At 39.3% G+C, this 15603-nt stretch overlaps 1 protein-coding gene and 1 pseudogene across 4 annotated transcripts; one reads left to right on the plus strand and one right to left on the minus strand.

Moving 5' to 3' along the window:
• The first annotated feature begins 1248 nt into the window (after nucleotides 1–1248).
• LOC147862614 (serine/threonine-protein kinase SRK2A-like) lies at nucleotides 1249–5574 on the plus strand. Of its 4 annotated transcripts, none has more exons than XM_087320870.1 (9): nucleotides 1249–1476; nucleotides 2061–2135; nucleotides 2977–3078; nucleotides 3188–3241; nucleotides 3598–3690; nucleotides 3781–3873; nucleotides 4099–4203; nucleotides 4364–4462; nucleotides 5009–5574. In XM_087320870.1, exons 1-9 carry the CDS (start codon nucleotides 1291–1293, stop codon nucleotides 5279–5281), a joined length of 1080 nt encoding a protein of 359 aa, XP_087176996.1. In that variant the 5' UTR covers nucleotides 1249–1290; the 3' UTR covers nucleotides 5282–5574. The 4 variants fall into 4 exon arrangements, with proteins under 4 accessions (XP_087176996.1, XP_087176997.1, XP_087176999.1 ...); XM_087320873.1 differs by having other exon boundaries at nucleotides 1337–1476; nucleotides 2029–2135; nucleotides 5009–5532; XM_087320872.1 differs by having other exon boundaries at nucleotides 1338–1476; nucleotides 2032–2135; nucleotides 5009–5532.
• Nucleotides 5575–7275: 1701 nt separating this feature from the next.
• On the minus strand, nucleotides 7276–10490 carry LOC147862615 (receptor-like protein kinase FERONIA pseudogene; annotated as a pseudogene).
• Nucleotides 10491–15603: the final 5113 nt, after the last annotated feature.

The raw sequence follows: 15603 nt of genomic DNA on the forward strand, positions 1-15603 counted from the left end.
AAAAATGAGGTGATGGGATCTAGAGAATTTTTTCAAGTGTTTGGAAGAGCTAGCAATATGATAACTAATTTTCTTGAGAGCAAGAAGGGCATTTTCGGAAACAAGTAGGTAATCACATGGCACTTAGCATCAACATTTAGCAACAACTTACAAGTAAGTCATAGATACAAGTTGGAGAAAGATAATTTCAACAGAATATCGACACTATTAATTTAGACACATAGACTTTAGAGCTTTATGTTTTTCGATGATTTATTTGTAGGTGTTTCTTTTTGTTCTTTTCATCACGTCAAACCTCTCCAACACTCTTAAAAAGGGCCTTTTTCTTGTTGCTTTCTCGAACACATAAAAGCTGTGTGTGCGGATACACAATTACAACAAGATTTAAATGTGGAGCACCCACGTGTTTACAAGATGGAAGCAAATAAACAATATCTTACCACATTCACACGTGGACATTACCACTTTCCTCCCTCCGTGCGGACAGTGTGAAACGATACCTGATGCTTTGTTTTAAGAAGAGTGTCGGTTTTATAGCAATCGATATGCGGGGGCATCGGCGTAGGGAGCTAACGTTCGACGAGAGATGTATGCATTTAGGGTTCAGGGCATTTGTTACTAGCGTTTAGGGTTTTGATGATGTAAGCTTATGGGTAAGTAGGCCAATGTATTCTTGCTATGGCCACGGGGTCTGATTCGAATGGTCGGGCATGGGCTCCGATTGTGTCAGGTCTTGTGTTTTTTCTTACACCACAAAGTAGCCGATTAGTGTCCGATTCGAAGGGATGTAGGGACCTAACGTTCGATGAGAGATGTATGTAGCTTTTAGGGTTTCAATGAGCTAAGCTTATAGTAAGCCAAAGTAGTCTTGCCATGGCCATGGGGTCCGATTTGAAGGGATGAGCCTAGGAGTGAGTCCATGGGGGCAGGGGAGCAGGCAGGGGCAGAACAAATTAGAGATATGGCAAGCTTACTTTTGTAAATATATAACCTGAGACAGAAAGGGAATCATCCTCCCCTGTCATCATCATTACTTTCCCTTTTAAGAACCTAAAAGAGATATATCTCCAGATGATGGTGCCACGGTAACTCCCTGATTATGGTCAACTCTAATCGGATGATAGATCCTTTGTTATTTTTTCTCTTTCTTCCCTCTGCCATCATCAAATCCTTAAAACCCAAGTAACCGAATTTCCATCCATCTCCCTGACGCACCATTAACCCTCACCTTAAAGCTAAAACTTAAATCTTAACCCTAACCCCGCATCCTCTCCCTCTCACTGTGGGATCATGGATAATCCACCTCTTCATAATGCTAGTATTGGGAGCTCTTTGGATATCCCTATCTTGCATGATAACGATAGATATGAACATGTAAAAGTGATCGGCTCGGGTAACTTCGGTGTCGCTCGGCTCATGCGCCACAAGGAATCGCAGGATCTCTTCGCAGTGAAATACATCGAGCGAGGCGAGAAGGTATGCAAAAGAATATTTTTCCTATGCCCCTTTATTTATTTATTACACACACACACACACACACTTTAAGGTTTACATTTACCATTTCCCTGGGCATTCTTCTATATGGTCATGTTGAGGTTTCTGTGGCCATTCAATATAGCCATATCGGCGATTCCGTACCCTTGCATTCGATGTGATCATTTTTGGGTTTCCATGGCCATTCTTCAATATAGTCATTTCGGGGTTTTGATGGCCATACAATATAATATGGGTATCAAGCTGATCTTAGACAGAGTTTCCACGGGGTTGTGTTGGATTTTTAATGATAGCCATTCACCATCATGTTGAGTTTTGACATAGCACAGCCATTCATCATCAGGTTGGGTTTTTACATCACCATAGAGCCAGGTTCCACAGCCATTGAATGTTCATGTTTCATTTTATCAACAGGCACCCATGATCATGATTCATAGTTGGGTGTGTTTATGACCATTAATTGTGATAATCTGGGATTTTCCATAGACACACAAACATCAGGTCCAAATGCCATTCGTTCATTGATATTTTTAGCAGCACAGATGATGTTCATGGCTCTCTTGCAGATTGATGAGAATGTCACAAGAGAAATTATTAACCACAGGTCTCTGCGGCATCCAAACATAGTACGATTCAAAGAGGTACTGACAAAGCAACATCATTTTGCTTCATATATTGCATGCATTAAAAAACTAGTCTATATTGCAAAACCATGTTTTTCTTGTGGGAAAATCATGAAAAATAAGTCGGAGGTTTACTGAAATTAAAAAAGTCTCTCTCATGTCCCAAGCAGATTGTAGGAAACAATTTGCGATCCCATTAAGCTTATCTTTTGGAATTACAAAAGAGATAAAGGACACTATCAGTATCGATTTTTCTTAGTTTACCAAAACTACCAACTGACCTAAATATACTGTGGAAACTGATTTTTTGTCAACACATATAATTTTGGACACCATGCACTTATAAAAGTTCAATTGCAATGTTAAATAGTACGTTTGCGGAAGATTCAAAATCAAGACAATCCTTTGAAAAGAAACTGATTGCTTCCATATGATTGTTTTTTCAATCAATAGTTGAGAAATGAAAGGAATATGGATTTGTTAGCAAATATTGGTTATGTTCTTTAACATTAAATCAAAATTTGAATTCCTAGAATCTCAAAAAGCTGCAAGATGATTCGAATTTAGTTAATCATCAAGCAAAATATTGAACAAATTGATTTTTTGGATGATAAGGAAAACACTTCAAGCGTCCTTAAAAAAACTATTTCCTCGTCATTCCATTGCAACTGAGCCCAAATTTATAATTTTGGAACTTACTGTCCAGATTTATTTTTCTTTTGAAAAATCCTAAGGAAAGAATTTTACTAAGACTTATGATGCTCGTATTACAAAATATACTATATAATATAATCATGCTGCAATATATACATCTTTCCTTTTTGAATGATCAAGATTGTCATTTCATTTGTGTTTGCAGGTTTTCATTACACCTACCCATTTGGCTATAGTGATGGAATATGCAGCTGGTGGTGAGTTGTTTGAGCGCATTTCAAAGGCTGGGAGATTCAGCGAAGATGAGGTTAATCTTAAAAACAACCCAACCAAATATTCAGTTATCGGTGTTACTCTGGTGGTCTTTCTCTATGGAAAAATACCATACTAACTTGATGATGGTTTCATGCATTCAGGCACGTTTCTTCTTCCAACAACTCATCTCTGGTGTCAGCTATTGCCATAGCATGGTATGTCCATCTATACTATGCAAAATTATTTCAATCAATTGAATGAGGCCTTTTCTTTGTGGTAGATGCAATGTTTTTTTCTCGTTTGTCATGTCTTCTGTGAAACCTAGTTTTTAAAAATTCCCTAAATACTGTAAATCATAACATATTAACGAGAAAAAAACGTGAAGTAAAACAAAAGATCTTGGGTATATTGATCTATTCGAGGAATGCAGAAATATACTTACTGGATTGAAATTCATTGAAATATGGCTTGTTTTTCTCCTTCTTATAGGCTGGATCATCATTTGATTAGCAACCGTGCTTGCGAAGTATTATGCCCTATTTTGAATTATTGTTATTATTTTCTCCTCAAGGAAGTGTGTCATCGAGACCTGAAGCTAGAGAACACATTACTGGATGGAAGCCCCGCACCACGTCTAAAAATCTGTGATTTTGGCTACTCAAAGGTTTAATTGTGATTCTTTTGTCTGGGTTGAGTCACGCCAACATAATGGTAGATAGATAGATTTTTGATGACCCTGTTTCTGTTCACACAGTCATCTGTATTGCATTCACAACCAAAATCTACTGTTGGCACCCCTGCGTATATTGCTCCAGAAGTTCTGTCAAAGAAAGAGTACGATGGAAAGGTATTGCACATGTTATTTTTCAAATTATGTAGGCATACACCTATTCATACTCAATATGCACGTACATGTACATATACTAAAGAAATGAATTCACATATGCAGTACATATGCATACCTATATGGTTATCCATATATATCTACATCTACATAACATACATATACATCTGAATGTATACAATATGCATTTACAAGTTTCCCTTAAATTTCTTGACTTCACTTATTCAGATTGCAGACGTGTGGTCATGTGGTGTGACCTTATATGTGATGCTTGTTGGAGCCTATCCATTTGAAGACCCTAAGGATCCTCGAAACTTCCGCAAAACCATTGGGGTAATGTTTATACATATTACTTAATCTGAGGACCTTGTAGGAAGGAAAGACGAGCATTGGGATTTTTGTACCTTTTTAAAACTATCTAGGAGTGGAACAAAATGTGTTTCAAGTTTTATCTGAATTGGGTTAATTTTCTTCTTCTTCTTCTCTTCTCCAGAGGATCCTCAGTGTCCAATATGGAATTCCTGAGCATATTTCTCTCTCACCTGAGTGTCGGGACCTCCTTTCTCGAATTTTTTCCGGAAATCCTTCTGAAGTATGTGAGATCTAATCCTGAACCATGTTTTCTATTTTACCAAATATCCAAATCTAGATTATCAAAGATATTTAATTGGGAAATCCTTAAACACAAAGAGATTGAGAGAGAAAGTAAATATATAAATAAATGAGTAATATTATTACTCTGTTGGCCTTCAAAGAGAAGAAAAAAAGATAAGTTATCCTTTCTGAAAGGCCCTGACATTGATATAAATCCTTTGCATGTCTAGGTTTAAAGAAGGAGAAGAAGAAAAACTGATATCTAAAAACATTATTTCTAACATATATTAAAATTAGGGAAGTATCCTATGACTCTAGGTGTATATAAACTAAGTAATAAATTGAGTGATTTCGTAGGATATGAAAATTTTGAGTCTAAGAAAATGTTGGGCTAGTGCCTCAACTTCGTAATATTTATTAAAATCTCAAATGTCAGCTAGTAAAACTAGTAATATTCTTAAAACTTGTTTGGATGTAGATTTGGATGGATCATTTCATTTTTGTTGTGGTTTTATGATGGAGTTTTGATTTTGATTTTGGACAGAGGATAAGCATGGGCGGAATAATGGCACATCCATGGTTTCTAAAGAATTTGCCTGCTGACCTCATAGATAGTGCCAACCTCGGGTCAGAATATAGCACTGAAGCATCACAGAGTGTTGAAGAGATAAATCGCATCGTTGCAGAAGCAAGGGTTCCTGGACCTGGTTTGGGCATTGGCCATTATTTTGCCGATGAAAGCTTTGATGTTGATGACATGGACTTTGACAATGACCTCGATATCGAAAGTAGTGGGGAGTATGTATGTGCTATATAATAATAACTCCCTTCACGTATTCACATGGAAAAGCTTCATCAAAAGCTCCTCGCCATTACAAGCATCCAATATCTTTATGTCTTATTGTGAGTCTTCATTAATCAAGTTTTGATGTGTTGCTTGGGTCAAAGTATGCAAAATGTATTTGTGATTCTCCATTGTATGTGATAAATCGAGTCTGTTGGATCATGTCAAAGCATCACTTGCTTTCAAGGTAGTGGCCATAGTGTTTTCTTAAGTTTGATTAGCAGGGAGCACTTACTGAAAAATTGATATTTTAGCAGGAAGCCTTACCATTTATATGATTATTTAAATTCGACATTTATGTGTGTGAACATTAATATTGACTTTGGTTGTTTACAAGCTTTTGTTAACACTGGCCTTGTTCAAGTACGAAAGTCATTCCTTATTCACTAGGAATATCAATATGTCGCAATTTAGTTTTCCTGTTCTTATAGTACTGTGTGCCAAAAGCATCTAGAACAAAGTTTTCACATCTTTATGTTCTTTATGCTAGTTTTTTACATGACTAGTTGGACTAATAACACTAGATATGTAATTAAACTTGGTAAAAAGTAGCCTATTGTTAATTTGATGATAATGTGTGTTGTGAATATGGTGATTTGCTTGCAGTATATTGATATTTTCAGATGCAACAAACGTTTGTGGGGAAAGTACTCAAAAGATAAGATATCTTTGGAAAAAGATACAAGTCCATCGTATAATATTAATGGATTCTTATTCTAATATTCTCTGTGTGGCATAGAATTATACAGTTGAGATATGAGTTCACGTGATGAGATAGTGCCATTCGAATTATCGAGTTCAGAGGAGATAGTGATGACTAGTAATGACTTGTTTGCCTTGCAGTGGACTAGATATAAACATTTTAGAGAATGAAGATGATGTACATGAAATTCTTAAAAGTACCGTCTGTAGCATGACAAATAATTTTGGCATGAATTCCAAAAAGTGTGTTATATAAATAAAGGCAAGGTAAAGACTTTTAATTATATCAATGTTGTGTAACAAAAGATATTGCCAAGTAAAGAGGAAATTTGCAGGTGTCTCAAAATCTATGCTACTAAGAGCTTAGGATGTTAGGCCTCCTACCATAAATGATGCAGTTAGTTGATGAAGAGCCATATGATTATGGTTGTTGGATATAAATGTAAATCCTAAATGTTATAAAGGGAACTTTAGCTACCAAAAACGAGACTCACTTTATGTTGCAACTACTTGAAAGGCATTTCTCTGCAAGATCTTCAAACTGCAAGAAAGATATTTTGAAATCTTGATCAGAAATGTTTTCGTTGCAGTGATGATGCTAACTTATTGCATATGAAGGTGACAAAGGGTAAATGCCAATGGCTAGCTACCCTCTAATGTGTCTACATCAGTGTGAGAAGCCAAGAGGAAGTCCAATCAATGGAGGCATGTGCAACACGAGCTTCCATTGTCATTACTAGAATTTATAACAGACAAACGTTGTTCATTTTTCCTTTGATTCAAACAATCAGAGGTGCCATGGCCTGGCTTCTTGCAATAATTACGAATGCTTTTCTCACCACATTTGAGTTGGGTGGGTTTTGGGTCGTGGCAATGCCATCACTACTCAAATGCAAAACACTAGTCCTTAAATCTTTCATTCCATCAGCGGAATTATGTCTTTTCTTACGACATGTTCATCTTGCGTGCAACTCTTGTAGTAATAATATACATCATTGATTCATACTTCTAACATTATGAATTGCATTTCTAAAGTGCTCTTTCCTTCGAGAATAGCAAGAAACACAATAATGCCAAGCACCAAATTTAGGTGTCAGATATAATAATAAACTTCATTTTAACAATGCATTGAATGCAAGTACTGAGCTCATCGTAAGAGGTAAGCCGAGACAATCCGAAATTGTCTCAAGATATCTTCAAATGTCTATATAATAAGTTACATGCTCCTCCTAAGCAAATCCATAAAAGCCATATATATATATATATATATAATTAAGATGATTAAAAGAATAATCAAAACAACTTATAAAACATTGTCCCCCTATATATACAACAACAATTCGATCACACAATCAACCTATCATTAGAATTGATTATTGGATTTCTGCATACCTTGGATCATCATCATCATTGTTGTACAAGGCCACAAAAGAAAGAAAACAAATATTTTTGTCATGCTTTTTGTTTTTGCTCTTTTTACCTCCCTTGAGGATTCACAATGTGAGAGAAGAGAGCACTAGCTGAAGTCTCAGTCGAATTCTCACTAAACAAAGCTGAATTGCTACTTTGACTCACGGCCTTTGCACCCATTCCCTCGTACTCGTCCTCAATGACCTTCCCTTCACTAGCTATGTCCGTTTCATACTCAGGCGATGCCTCGTGTAACTGCAACGCATACTCCAAGTTCCACAACACATCACCCATACTCGGCCTATCCAACCCTGACTCTGCTATACATTTCTCTGCCGTCTCGGCAAACTTCTTCAAAGATTCGCTGCCAACTCTACCCTTGAGATATGGATCCATGATTTGATCTAACATGCCTTTCTTGTTATGAAACATCGCCCACTCCGCTAGGTTGACTTGGTCCCTCGGGAGGTTAGGGTTGATCGGTGGCCTTGCACACAGTACCTCTAACAAAACCACCCCAAACGAATAAACATCGGACTTCTCCGTCAGTTGCTGCCGTCGGTAATACTCGGGATCCAGGTACCCAAAACTACCCTTCACAGCTGTGCTCACGTGGGTTTGGTCGATCGTTATCCCCGTCTTCGAGAGCCCGAAATCCGAAACCTTTGCAACCATTTCCTCATCGAGCAAAATGTTGGTCGTCTTCACATCACGATGGATGATACCTTGGGCTGCCCCAGTGTGTAGGTAATGAAGACCTCGGGCCGAACCAATGCAAATCTCGAGTCGCTGTTTCCATGAGAGAGCCGGGTTCGACGAGCCATAGAGGTGGCTCCTCAAGGGGCCACCACCCATGTATTCATAGACGAGAATCATCTCAGAATGATCCTCACAAAAGCCGATAAGCGAGACTAAGTGACGATGGCGGATCTTGGAGAGGAGATCTATTTCAGTGTTGAATTCTGCCACACCTTGCTCCGAGGTGGGATTACTTCGTTTCACGGCAACGGTAATAATATTGGCTTTATCGGTAGTGGTGGTCATCGTGGTTCCGTTGTCAATCAAACCTTTGTAAACCTTACCGAAACCCCCCACTCCGATGACCCAAGACTCGTCGAAGTTGTTGGTCATTTGAAGGATCTCAGAGATTCCGAAATAACGACAATCATTGGAAGGGGCAGTCGATGCATAGCTTCCCACCCCGCTTTTTCGGGACGTGCCTGATGACATCTTGCTTTGAGTGCTCTTCGAGTGGGTGGGCAAGTGGAGCCACGAAGGAGATGGGTGGGATGTGTTGCTATTGATCTTCTGCGATCTTCTCCTCCTCACACATACGAAGACAAGGCCGATGGCTGCAAGAGCTGCAAGAGATCCAACTACTCCGGCTATTATAGAAACTTTCTTGCTAGAACTAGATGAAGACGAAGAAGTGGCCGCTTCCGAATTAGCGAAAGATGCTACATACGGGGGAGGGAGAGGACCTTGAAGGGATCCAGTCGATGAGTTTACTTTAAATACTTCGAGCCCATTGAGAATGGCATTGAAGTATTCGGGTGTGGTGGCGTTGGTGGGTTGGAGTTGGACTTCGATCAATGAAGTATTGGAGATGTAGTAGTCTTTCGCGGTCGCCACGAACGGACCTTTGGTCACATCTATGACATCGAACTGCTGATCGGCAGTCTTATTATTGACGAAGATATTGAAGACCCGCTGATTGGGAATGGAGTACAGGAGCTCACAGAAGTGAAGGCGGATGTAGTAGGAGAAGCCGGGGTCGACGGAGAGGTTCCACGAGAGGTAGGACGCGAGGTTTACCGGGTTGCTATTGGTCATGGTGCGGGCCGTGGTGTAGACGGCGGCGGGGGCGGTGAGATTGTCGAGAGTGGCGGGAGTGCCGGTGGCGACGGCGTAGGGTCCGAAGGTGATGTTGTGGTCCTGATTATCCGTGGTGCCCGTGGCCGCGCCGACCATGTAGATGATGTCAATGTCCCAGCGGCGCCCGAGCTGATCTTCGCTCTCTTTGATGGCTTGCCCGCCCACGTTGAGGCGGAACATGGTCTCGAAGGCATAGGATTGGATGGGTCTGGTGACCGGAATATCCACGACGAGGTCCTTGGTTAGATCCTGGAGGAGGTCGTCGGGGGCGGACTGGAGCTCGATGCCATTGATCATGGCGAAGGCTTTGGAGGAGGAGGTGCCGGCGGGGAGGAAGGTGAGCTTGAGGGTGGAGCGGGAGATGTTGAGGGAGTATTCCTTGAAGACGTAGGCGAGGCTCATGTCGGCGAGGAGATCGGAGAGGGAGAGGTTGGTGATGAGGTTGTAGGTGTCGGTCATGACGGAGAGGACGGCGTCGGAGGAGTTGCGGGGCTGGTTGTCGGAGGGGGTGAGGAGGGAAGGGTAGAAGAAGAGGCGTAGGAAGTGGCGGCCGGGGGCCGAGACGGGGATGGTGTAGGCGGCGGGGGCGCTGAAGATCCGAGCGTTCGTGAAGGGTGGGGAATTGGGGACGTTGGTGTTAGGGTTTGTGGGAGCCACCACATCGCTGGACGTCAGGAGGCTGAGGTACGCGTTGGCGTCGCCGCTGATGGTGTCGCTCATCCATACCCTGCCTTGATCGTCGCTGGAATTGCCGCCTCCGTTCGCCCCACAAGCCACCCGGATCAGCGTCGCCGCCGCCATGGACATGGACATGGAGGTGCAGATCAAGAGCAGCAGCAGCAGGAGGAGGAAATGCCAGGATCTGTGTTCCTGAGGAAGGAGCAGCACCACCGCCGCCATTCTCTTCGCTCCCTCTGTCTCTCTTCTTTCTTCTGTCTCCTTTCTTCTTCTTCTTCTTCTTCGTTTTTAAGTCAGTGCTGCTGCTTGGGCTGTGACTGTCCAGCCACTGTGATTGATCCCTCTCTCTCTCTCTCTCTCTCTCTCTCTCTCTCTCTCTCTCTGCTCTGTGTCAATCTCTGTGTGTCGGCATGAGAGGAAGGATGGGGGGTGTGGTTCACAAGGTTTCAGCCATGGCGATTCTCAGAGACAGACAGACAGACAGACAGACAGACAGAGATAGAGGAGGCGCAAACAGAGAGCTACTCTTGCTTCTCTTTTCTTCTTCTTCTTCTTCTTCTTCTTCTTCTTCTAGATAAACTGCGTGCGTTAGAGAGAGAGAGAGAGAGTGACGATGCGAAACGAAGAGAGAGGAAATTCGAGAGAAGAAATATATATGTATGGTTTTCAATGCCGCGAAAAGTAACTATTTACATGTTATTTAGGTTCTTTTTTATTATTAATGAGCGTCGACAAAAAAAAAAGGAAGAGAGAGGAAATTCGAGAGCAGAAATATACGCGTTAAATGCCGCTAAAAGTAACTATTCACATGTTATTTAGGTTTTTGTTTTGTTTATTAATGAGCGTCGACAAAAAGGTAGAGAGAGGAAATTCGAGAGAAGAAATATATGCTTTAAATGCCGCTAAAAGTAACTATTTACATGTTATTTAGGTTTCTTTTTTTATGATCCTCGAGAAAAAAAGGAAGAGAGAAAGAAATATGGTTTAAAAGCCGCTAAAACTAACTATTTACATTATATTTAGGTTTTTTTTTATTCATGATCGTCGAGAAAAAGGAAGAAAGAGGAAATTCGTCCCCGACATTTATTTGACGCATTCGTTGCCTCTCTCTCTCTCTCTTTCATTTATTGCTATATAATGGGATTCACTTTTTATTTAGTTTCTTTTATTTATTTATTTATTTATTTATTTATTTATTGAATAGGTAGGAGAGAGGAAATTGGAAATACTGAAGAAACTCGGTTTGGAGGGGAGGAATTGTTCGTCGACAGCATTTTGTACGATCCCTTTTTCTTCTCCGCTCAATTTGTTTTTGGCAGGTTTTATTTTCTTTTTTATTTGTTTTTTTGTTTGGGGTTTTGGGCGAAATCTGGGCGAAGATGAAAGAGCTCTGTACGAGCAAATTAAGGGATTGTATTCAGAGAGAGAGAGAGAGAAGAAGAAGAAATTGGCAGAGGATAGAGAGAGGAAATTAAGGGACCGGATAAGTAAGAGAGAGGAAATTAAGGGCTGTATAAAGCGAGTGAGTGTGTGTGATTTCAGGTGGCCATAAAGGGAAGAAGGGAAAGATAAATGCAATGGAATGGAACTGCACTTTTATGTGTATATTTTTTGCTAGAAGCCCTTTCTGGTATCCAAATAGACCTCGATTCATACATACATATATAATCCTTCCTATACCAAAAGAAAGGATCGAGGCCGAGGTTTCTTCATCAAGGCCGAAATAGAACTCGATTCCCACACATGATCGATCGATTGTTTTTTTATCATATGATATATATATAATCCTCTCGCATCACTCGTGCAAAAATTCTTTATCAAAAGCCACCATTTCCCGGATGAATCATGCCGGAGAACAAGGCCCAACCATCCTATTGCCGACGTACCAATGAAGACCCCTCACGAGTCACGACTCCCCTGCCAAGTATGTGAGCGGACAACCCATCTATCTATGTATCTATCTCTATTCATTCTAAGAGAGGACCTACGAAAGACCCAACCCACACAACATCCCACGCAAGTGCAATCAGTGAGATAGATTTTTCTTTTTATTATCTAATTCGAAGCCAAGAGAACAAAATGGGTACCAACATAGAAAAAGGAATGCCTTTTTCTTTCACATTCCTTGTTTTTTTTTGTTCAATAATTGAATGGATCTCTCTCTCTCTCTCTCTCTCTCTCTCTCTCTCTCTCTCTCTAAGGATTGCACATGTTGCTCGGAGCTCCTCCTCCCCATCATCATTAAAGAGGTTTGTTGGGTAGGTTTCCAAACCATGATTATTGCTTGCCTATTCTTTTGGCTTTATTTGGAATAAAGATCAAGTGAAGCAAGTCCACATTGCGACTACTTGGTGGGTTATTTGCTTCAATTTTTCCGAAGTAGAAGAGAATGAATGCCCTACATTCCACACTCCACTATCCAACCTTATATATTCTTTCTTCGACCTTTTTACGCACTCTCTCCCCTCCCCTTTCACATCAATATCAATGCAACAAGAAACCAAACCTTGTCTACCCACTCGGTTTTCTTGCGGGTTGTCTAGCTTGCAAGAATGATCGAGACTCGAAACTATACAAAATACATCATAAGCAAAGTTGTACTAGCAAAAGCCAGCCTGCTATACACATGGAGGGTTGATGATGTTGTGAGTGACCAAGCATTAAGTATTTTTTATGATGTTGACGGACAGACATTCTCATGTATTCCTATAACTCCATATTTCTATCTTGTAATACTAAAAAGGATTAGTTTTTAGAAGTATCGTGGGAAGGTTAGCAATCCAACAACGTGGTTCACAAATCCAAAATCAATCTAGAAAGGTTATGAAAAACTAATAGACCCATCAAGGGTAATTAGGGGCAATGAAAATGTCCCAAGCCAATGTTTGAACTCTAGGTGCCATAGTTACCCACCACACCACACTCCCATGAAAATCTTAGAGCGACCTTTGACAAGTGGAGGTGCCCCTTGTCCCAATTTAGTGCTTATGGGTATTGTGACAAAACCATCAAAAAATCTAGCCCTTGCATCATTTCTTCTCATCGTGATCAACTATAATAGCTGACCATGGGTTTGTGTGCGTTTTAGGTGTTTTTTAAATGAACCCAAGAACTTAGTCTATGAAAGGATACCTTTGAAAGTGGATTATGCAATTGATATATGAAATATAATTGTAGCATTTCTCATAAAAATGGACATTTTCCAATGTTAATGCTATCCTCCCTTGTCATAGAGAATTCCTGACACCCAAAAAACGAGACTAATACCACGTAGGCCATAGTAGATGGTAGTGTCACATGTATGGAGACCATCTTACTAATCAGGCTATAGATATATGGTTGTACCAATGGTGTGGGGAGTACACAAGTTTATTACTTTGATACACTCATATGGTATGCCATTTAGGAGAGGTGATAAATGGTATATTCAAGAGGTTCAAAAGAATTGAGCTTTGAACCAATGACCTTAAATTCAAAAAATGTTTCAATAGAAAAGGAGAGAATCCATGTCCATGAAGTAGTAAAGAAGCATGAGGTGATATACGTGTGTTATTGTCAAATTGTCCTTGTAAGATTTAAGATGGCCATGTATGTGCGTGCTTGTCTCATGACATTTATGTTTTGGGCAAAATGGCGTTTACTAGAAGAGGAGATGCTTCAATTTCTTAAAACTATTCTCAGCCATCATGGACATCCTCATGTAATTAAGTGGTTTGGCTTTCTTTACGAATTACGCATGTTTTTACAACATTGCATTAGGTGTAGAAACATGTTTATCTCTCCTCATGTCATGTATTAGATTATCGATAACTCTATTTAAATAAGTATACATAAATGCAATGAAAATTTTATATTAGATTATAAGTCATTGCTTATACAAAGTGGGTGATAGCGGACTAGATTATATATATATATATATATTATATACACAATGGGCAAACACTTTAGAATTGACTTTACTTTCTCAAACATTTCTAGCTCTCGTCTAACGAAGACTCATTCCCCCTTTACATTCAAGCACCTACTACATCCACATCCACCAATATGAATATATAAGCTGGTAGGCACTCGACAAACATCGTAATATTTTATTTGCATATGCACCTTACATTTCAACATACCACTGATGACATGATGGCCTACAAACAGTGAAAATGTTTATATATACTCCAAAACTTACATATTTCAAATAAGACACACTAAGTTGCATACAAGATAATACATCCCAACATGTAGACCCGTGAATACCAACCTTAGCCATGGAAATCATTGAATTTACCATTTCATTATCTTAATAAGCTGGAAAATTCTCGCACACCCTTTGATACATGTACATCACAAGCAATGTTTATACTTGTTACTTGTAAATTAAGAAGATTCCAAAATAAGATGAATGGAAAGTGATTCTTTGATCGATCTATGAATGCTTACTATTTCTCAAACACAGTTTTGCATGACTTGACTAACCAATGCACGAAAAATAAGTTTGTGGTAATGTTGTATATGCATACTATTTGAACCACCATTGCACTTTTGAATCTGACATTGTCATTATTGTACGATCATTTATATTAATGAAGTATTAAAAAATCATGAAGACTACTACTACGAAACCAAAAGAATTCTAATGCTTGTTTTCTATCACAAACAAAGATACATAACATGCACTTTTTAGCAATGTTATTAGAATACAACATACATCATCGATCTACGGAAGGGCATGGTCAATGATACACACAAGATGAAAGAACAACAGTCAAGTTCCATTTGGACATGTGTTTGGATGTATATAATATATACATTTATCGTTTTAAGGCATGTATTAATTTGGTTAGTAAGAGTCCAAAGAACACCTCAATGAACCCGTCTTCAGTGAAGTGTTACACGAAGATCCCACTTGTCCATCATGTTCTAACATTGGTGGATAGTGGATTATAAAACGAGTCGAAGGAATGCCAAGTTGCTTTTTATGTGAATAAGCCAACTCATGTTTTGACTAAGCCAACAAAAGTTTTGAGGGGACAATCCTCATAAGGATTTGAGGAGTGTATTTCTTTTCGGGAAATGAAATTCAAACTATTTTCGCCTGTCGTGTTCCTATGTGCACATCAACATTTAATTGACTTTATCAACCTTGAGAATACTTTAAAAAGTTTCATATGTTATAACTAATGGAAGGAGTTTTTTGGGGGGGAAAAGAAAGAAAGAAAAGTTGCATATGAATTCAAGCATTATAGATACCCTTGTACCTATCTTATATGCTTGCAAATAGACTAAGAATCAATCGAGATTTCTCCTACACTATGAAAATGGTATTCAGCAACCATGGTAAGATCATTATAATATCTGCCATCCCAATCCCAATTTGTTCTTATACTTGCTCTTGCCCCCACCCCCCTTAACAACCAATCAAAAGTAAGGAACCATGTTTTCCCCCCATCACTAGTCCCACAATTTGTATAAAACGAAAGAAAATTTCTAATTTTCTCTTTGGTTTGTAATTTCTATAGAAGTTCCTTTGTTTTATGGTTATTTTATGACAATTATCATTGTAGTTAAAGAGAATTCGAATAATACAAATGAAATCAAATGGTCATCTAACATTGAAATAATTGATACGGTCAAAACTC

This window comes from Azolla caroliniana, unplaced genomic scaffold, assembly GCF_043228905.1.
Source record: "Azolla caroliniana isolate FFs.n. ecotype wild unplaced genomic scaffold, voAzoCaro1.0.p SCAF_6, whole genome shotgun sequence".
Lineage (NCBI taxonomy): Eukaryota > Viridiplantae > Streptophyta > Polypodiopsida > Salviniales > Salviniaceae > Azolla > Azolla caroliniana.